General features: G+C 46.2%; 1 protein-coding gene across 1 annotated transcript in view; it reads left to right on the plus strand.

Moving 5' to 3' along the window:
• dlc1 (DLC1 Rho GTPase activating protein) overlaps positions 1-7500 on the plus strand; it is a 127001-nt gene that overhangs the window by 118441 nt on the left and 1060 nt on the right. Inside the window, exons 12-18 of the mRNA XM_084086005.1 lie at positions 1-56; positions 1060-1276; positions 2544-2658; positions 3942-4157; positions 5316-5533; positions 5690-5863; positions 6277-7500. The exon at positions 1-56 is cut by the window's left edge and continues 152 nt beyond it; the exon at positions 6277-7500 is cut by the window's right edge and continues 1060 nt beyond it. Of these exons, the coding sequence (XP_083942131.1) occupies positions 1-56; positions 1060-1276; positions 2544-2658; positions 3942-4157; positions 5316-5533; positions 5690-5863; positions 6277-6376 (1096 nt within the window). The 3' untranslated portion in view covers positions 6377-7500. The remainder of the gene's footprint in view (positions 57-1059; positions 1277-2543; positions 2659-3941; positions 4158-5315; positions 5534-5689; positions 5864-6276) is intronic.

The following is a 7500-nucleotide window of genomic DNA, read 5'->3' on the forward strand; positions in this document are numbered from 1 at the left end:
ACCAGAGCCCCTGCTCACAAGCAAACTGTCTGAGACTTTCCTTCAGATCTACCAATGTAAGGACACACACACACACACACACACACACACACACACACACACACACACACACACACACACACACACACACACACCCCACACACCTTTAAGTACTTGCCTATGTATAAACACAAAATGTTGTATATACAGTCCCATTCAGTCATAAATCCATTGCTTTACCTCACACACTCAAAAACACACCTAAGATGTTAGGATTAGATAAGGTTTAGGAAAGTGGAGGAACACACACATTGGCATTGTCTTGGAACTGTAGATGCTTGCCTGCGGGGGTAATGAGTGATTGTGAAACTGGGAGGAAAACAAACAAGACGAGTGCAGGAAATACCTGTGAAATGATGTGGTATAGATGGCACCATAAATCCAGACGACTACCGTATTAGCTCATCTGTCCTTGAGTCACTATTGGCAACAGGGTTACAAATAGACTTTTTATATATCACTGAGATAGCAGAATGTATAATCATAAGTACACACTCACACACAAGATGGAAAGAAAAGGTAGCTGGACGCACGTAGTACAAGCACGTACTCACAAGCACGTACACACAAACACGTATGCAACTGCCACTTGACTTGCGTTGTAAATTGTAGATCGGCTATTTTCACTACTTTTTCACTTTTTTAAATTTATTTATGGAATTTCTTTCATTTATTTTTTAAATGCATTCATGAAATTCTTTTTTTTTTTTATTATTTGATTTATTTTAATGAAAAATTATAAATTTGAAAATCTTTTGAAATAATAATAATTAAAAAGACAATGTAGGAAACAAAAAATAGGGGATATTTACTTACGACCCATAAAGTTGGGCCCGCGATCCCAACTCGGGTCATTTTCACTTTCCATTTGTTTGGTGCATCTTATCTAGCAGATGGATGGAGGGTAAAGACCCATGAGCTCACCAGAGACGTATTCCGTCTCATTATTCTGGGTTTGCTCTTCTGTCTGAATAATAACCCGCCCCCTCCCTCCTCCCTTCTTCCTCCTCTCCTCTGCAGACATGCCCAAGGAGCTGCGTCTGCAGGCTGCGCGCTCCGCCGTGTTGCTGTTACCCGATGAGAACCGCGAGGCGCTGCGCACGCTGTTGTGTCTGCTGAGCGATGTGACAGCCAGCGTGGCTGAGAACCAGATGACCCCCACCAACCTGGCCGTCTGCCTGGCCCCCTCCCTCTTCCACCTCAACACCCTGCGCCGCAAGGAGAGCTCCTCCCCCAGGTGTGTGTGTGTGTGTGTGTGTGTGTGTGTGTGTGTGTGTGTGTGTGTGTGTGTGTGTGTGTGTGTGTGTGTGTGTGTGTGTGTGTGTGTGTGTGTGTGTGTGTGTGTGTGTGTGTGCGTGCGTGCGTGCGTGCGTGCGTGCGTGCGTGCGTGCGTGGGTGGGTGTGTGTGTGTGTGTGTGTGTGTGTGTGTGTGTGTGTGTGTGTGTGTGTGTGTGTGTGTGTGTGTGTGTGTGTGTGTGTGTGTGTGTGTGTGTGTGTGTGTGTGTGTGTGTGTGTGTGTGTGTGTGTGTGTGTGTGTGTGTGTGTGTGTGTGTGGGTGGGTGGGTGTGTGTGTGTGTACTTATGTAGTTACTATACTTGTGAGGGCCAAATGCCCCCTAAAAAAACGATTGGGGAGCTTACAGGTTGGGGTTTGGGTTAGGGCTATGACTGATTTATTCTTAGTTGGGCACTGAAAATAGTTGATCTACAATTGCTGTCCTAAAATGTTGATGTCCTCACAAGTATAGTAATAGAAGTGTGTGTGTGTGTGTGTGTGTGTGTGTGTGTGTGTGTGTGTGTGTGTGTGTGTGTGTGTGTGTGTGTGTGTGTGTGTGTGTGTGTGTGTGTGTGTGTGTGTGTGCGTGCGTGCGTGCGTGCGTGCGTGCGTGCGTGCGTGCGTGCGTGCGTGCGTGCGTGCGTGCGTGCGTGCGTGCGTGCGCGCGTGCGTGCGTGTGAGTGCGAGTGTGTGTGAGCGCGGGCATGTGTGCTACATTCTTTTGTGGCTGTTTCACCTTAATCAACCCAATTGCTTTATTTTGTCTATCAACATGAGCATTGTGATCGCAGCAACGGCTTTGCATAACATGGGATATGCCACACGTTCTCAAAACAGGAAAAAGGTCACGCTAGAGATAAAAAAAACAAAATGAGCAGGATGCTGTAGGTAGAGAGAGAAGAGGGAGTGATAAGGACCAACCTTAAGAGAAGTAGGAGGTCAGGGAAAGCAGAGAGGTTATGTAAACACTGTAAAATAAATTAGGCACAACAGGGTTCATCAAGTGCGTACTGGATAAGTTCCTTTTAACCACTTACTTTATAGTACTTCTTCGTACGATGGTGTCGCGCGAGAATAGAATAGAATCTACAACACTCTCTCTCTCTCTCTCTCTCCCTCTCTCTTTTTATCCATTTCCTTCCTCTATCACCTATCTGGATGATGGATGATGTTGCTAACCTTTGGCGTGTCTCGCTTGTCTTCCTCTGTTTCTGTTCCTGGGTCAAAGGGTGATGAACAGGAAGCAGACACTGGGAAAGCCCGACCAGAGGGACCTGAACGAGAACCTGGCTGCCACCCATGGCCTGACACACATGATCCAGGAGTGCAGGAAACTCTTCAAGGTCAGTACACACACCGACACTGGGGCTCTCCTAAATAAGGCTGTACCTCACCTTTACATATAAGCTACATCAGGTGGTTCTTCAGCACTTGCGCCCTATTTTATGCTCCATCGTACAATGGTGTTTTTTTGGACAATTATGACATGCCCAGAATAAAGACACCAGGTTGAAAGTGCATGGAATGATTGGGATCTGCACGTCAACTTACCGCTTAGGTTTGTTCTAGACAGAGGACTTGAACATCACCCGTGGCTATCTGTTCCATCTCACGGTCAGACATCTTTGTGTCTCAGTGTTTGTCCTGTAAACACACTCTAGTCTGTTCCTCTGGTTACGAAACATCAGTTCACACTCACAGTCGTCACTTGCCCAAAGGAATGTTATGGTTACGTAAGGTAAATCTGCTTATTATCGTTCCCTGTGTACACATACCCTAGTTGTACGGTACTTGACCTGGCTCTGCTCTCCTTACCTTTCACAACGCTCAAGTCCCATGGTGGGAAGGGCAGTCACATAAGAGCCCCCCCCCCCCCCACCCACCACCTAAGCTTAGTGCCACAAAGCTTCAGAAAATGAATGTTCCGTATATAAAGAGAGCAAAGGGACATGAAGGTAGACCTTTACAATTCAAATGTCAGCACCATTTGGCTCTGAATAGGTTCTGAGCAGCACAAGCTTTGTGTAATAGTACCACATGCCCGGGATCAATGTAAATAACAATAAAATTGCATTAGCTGCTAATTATGTTCTTGTAATTTGATTTCTATTTGCCTGATGATGGGCAAAAATGGAAGATGAGCTTTTATTCTACTTCTGATCGAATCAAGCGCGCTGATAGGCTCTCTGTTACGCCTAATATTAGACAATGCTTTGCAAACTCAATTAATGCTGACAGAGGGATAGAGAGAGAGATAGAAAAGGGGAGAGAGAGAAAGCATATGAGGTTAATAATAACAAAAGGCAGGGAAGAAAACAGGATGTGTCGTGCTTCCATTTTCAGCAGCCCATTATGCTGTCTGAGTTTAAATTAATTTTCCATTTCCCATGGCTTAATGCCTTATTAATCTAATCAGGATAGAGATGCCTCTGAAAGGAATAGAACCATTGGAGATTGTAATAGATTATCGCTGTTTATTGCAGCCCGGATCATTTGGTTTGAGCAATTTTCGTCAAACCTTTGCCGAAGGTTCACCCATTATGACATGCTAGGGTTCATGTGGTTCCTAAGTTGCTGTTGCAGTTTGAGTAATCGTCCTGTGTTTTTTTTCCAACCTCCCGTCCAGATCCCAGAGGAGATGAGCCGTTGCAGGAACTCCTATGTGGAGCAGGCTCTGCTCCCCGTGCGGCTGGAGGAGCTGGGGGGAGAGGAGGCCGGGCCCGGAGGCTACAGGAGCTACCTGAGAGACAGCCTGGACGCCCTCCTCAAGGAGTCCAAAGACAAGTTCAAGGGTTACGATAGCTGCTCCACCCCCGAGCATGCTGAGCTGGCGTATAGGAAGGTAAGATGGCTCAACCATCCTTTTCACACGCACGCACGCACACCGTTCTCTTGTTATCCTCCTCTCAATGTGTTTCCTATCAGCAGACTTAGGAGATGACGATGACCAATAATACTGGTATTTCTAAAAGATCAGAGTCATCTCTCATTCTGTCATTAGTGTGTATAGAGAAGTGTCACCATTTCTCTTTCCATTTGTCTCTCTCTCTCTCTCTCTCTCTCTCTCTCTCTCTCTCTCTCTCTCTCTCTCTCTCTCTCTCTCTCTCTCTCTCTCTCTCTCTCTCTCCTCTCTCCCCTCTCCCCCACACACTCCTTTCCCTGAATATCTAATGGAAAAGCAGCAGTTCGTATTTCCTGTGTAGAAACGTGTCCGTGTGAAACTGGCCCTGGGCTCCTCATTCCCAACCCAGCAAACTGGCCGCTGTCCCAGAATGACATCAGCTTGTCACGCGCAGTCACACACACACACACACACACACACACACACACACACACACACACACACACACACACACACACACACACACACACACACACACACACACACACACACACACACACACACACACACACAGAGCACAGTCCCACCTTGATCCCAGGCCCCCACTTCCTGTGTCCAGTGTGAAGGGGCCCCTTGCAAGGATCCATGTCAAATGTCCTTCAATTTGAGTCACACAAGGCCTGCAGAGAGGGGTCTTTATCGTCTGAACGCTGGAAAATCCACTGGGAACTTTTAAGAAAAATCCAGCTCTACACTGGTATATACCAGGAAGACCTGACATCATGCCCACTAGTGTTAATAATTATAATATTAAAGGGAAACCAAAACCGCACCAGAACCTGGTGCGGTTTTGGGACACGGTTAGGATTTAGTCACAAGCTCTCGACACAAAATGACGCGCAAATGACGTGTGAGCTTGCATATCTACTATTTTTTAATAGCCAACATATAAATGGATAAGGTGGTTAAATTATAGTGATGCTGTATTAACACTTTTTGCTGGGGACCCCTCTGGAACGCCCCCAAGGACCCCTGGAGGTCCCCGGACCCCACTTTGAGAACCACCGCTCTACACGGAAACCCAACAATCAATAGTGGTATATGAGCTGTTAACAGATGGCTGACACCTAACCCTCACTCCACCATCTGTGTGTCCAGGTAAACGATGGCTCTCCACTGCGGCTGTGGAAGGTGACCGTCGAGGTGCCCGCGAGTCCTGAAGAGGTCCTGACCCGGGTGCTGCGGGAGCAGGCCCACTGGGACGAGGACCTGCTGGAGAGCCGGGTGGCGGAGACCCTGGATGAGAGGACGGAGGTCTACCAGTACGTCAGGAACGCCATGGCCCCACACCCAACCAGAGACCACGTGGTGCTCAGGTACGAAAAGGGGTTCATGCTGGGCTAGGGTTGCTAAATTGGGCTTATCGTCTGAGTTACATTTATCTGTGTATTCTTCTGTTTACTGTAAATCACCATCTCTCTCACATTCTCTCTACCCAACCTAACATCTCTGTGTGCTTTCTCCATCGCCAGGACGTGGCTCACAGACCTGCCGAAAGGTGCGTGTGCGCTGGTGTGCACCTCCGTGGAGCATGCAGGGGCGCCCGTGCTTGGCGTGCGGGCCAATGTCCTGACCTCGCGCTACTTCATCGAGCCCTGCGGCACAAACAAGTCCCGCCTCACGCACATCTCCAGGACCGACTGCAGGTTAGTGGATGATTTGAGAGGGTTAACGTCAGGGGAGATTATTGCTTTGTTTTCTGGGCCAGGCGATCTCTTGTCGCTGCACTAGCTGCCCCTACAGGTTAGTCAGGGCACCTGCAGTGGGGAGCTGAATTGGGAGGAATAGAGTGTTCCTCCACATGCGTTACGTCCTACTGGTGAAACTCCTCACTATCTGGTGAAAAGAAGTGTTGTAGCAAACCAACCAGTAGTAGTCAGCAGCATCAAGTGACTACAGTTCAAGTAGACTTGAAAGAACAACTAATTTGGCAGGAAAAATGGGGAGGGATTGACAAATACAAATAATAATAATAATTCATAAATAATGCATGGGTGTTGACCAAGTCATTAATGCTCTCTCTCCCTCTCTTTGTCTGTGTGTCTTTCTGTCTGTTCAGGGGTCGGTTCCCAGAATGGTACAATAAGCTGTATGGTCACTTGTGTGCTGCTGAGGTGGTGCGGATACGTGACTCCTTCACAGTGTCAATGGAGAAGTAAAGGACCAAAGTGCAGTTTGGGTGACAAAAGATCACAGAACAACTTCTTTGATCCCCGGCCTGTTGGACTACACTTTGAACCCCATTGTGAACATTGAGCGACGTATTATATTGTGATAATATCTAAAACTCTCTATAAATACTAAAGTAAAAGGACAAACCCTGGATCTTGGATGCTCTGATTGTGCCACAAAGATGTGACATTGTCATTTCCCCTCCCAAGTTAAGAGTCAGAAGAAAGATGCGACATGGAAACGGTCATGAGTGCGCGCATTGGCAAAGGTTGTGATGTCACTTTTGTTCAACCATATCCAGAGGATGCTATTGCTTCTGAGAAGCAAGGGGATTCAATGTGTGTGTATGTGTAATGTGTATGTGTAGGTGTATGTACTGTGTCTATGTGCTCATGTAAGCACATATGTGACAAGTCAAAAAAGTGGTTGATATATAAGTATGTATGCGCACTGGTTTCCAGGTGTCCAGCTGCAACAGAGTGTGTACATATAGTATTCTGAAACTATTCACAATAGTGTTTCATGTGCATATGTTTTGTGTTGCATATGTTCCTTTTTCTGTTACAGCAAAACATAGATTGTAGGCAGAGCAATGAAAAGACAGTATATTATCATTCGGTGGATGAATCCATTGGTGAATAGCGGAATGAATGAATGAATGTGCTGGCAATATACAGTGTGAGTTTTAACCACTTATGCCCTGATTTATAATTTGGCTTTTCAACAATAGCCAATCTATACAAGCTCGCTTGTAGATTGACTGTTTTTGAAATATTGTGAAAATCTTATAATGCCCACAATAGGGATGCCAGGTTGAAAGTGGTTAAATTGTAAACAGGATGTTGGGAGATGACAGGTGGCTAGAGAAAACAGAGGGTTTTAGTGTTCCAGTGGCCAGGGACAGATCGATTGTGGTGGCTGGCTCACCAATAGGAAATCATGTACAGATGGCTTACATACAACAAACATCCAAAAACAGATTTCTTCTTCATTCCCTTATTAAGAGTATTTTCATGAGAATTCAGTGTTAATCAGTATTTTGTAAGCTTGATATTGCTACGTGATATAAAGCAAGGATGTGTTTTCTTGACGCTTGTTACATTTCATGTTA

This window comes from Gymnoscopelus microlampas, assembly GCF_963454915.1.
Source record: "Gymnoscopelus microlampas genome assembly, chromosome: 2".
In the NCBI taxonomy this organism is placed as follows: domain Eukaryota; kingdom Metazoa; phylum Chordata; class Actinopteri; order Myctophiformes; family Myctophidae; genus Gymnoscopelus; species Gymnoscopelus microlampas.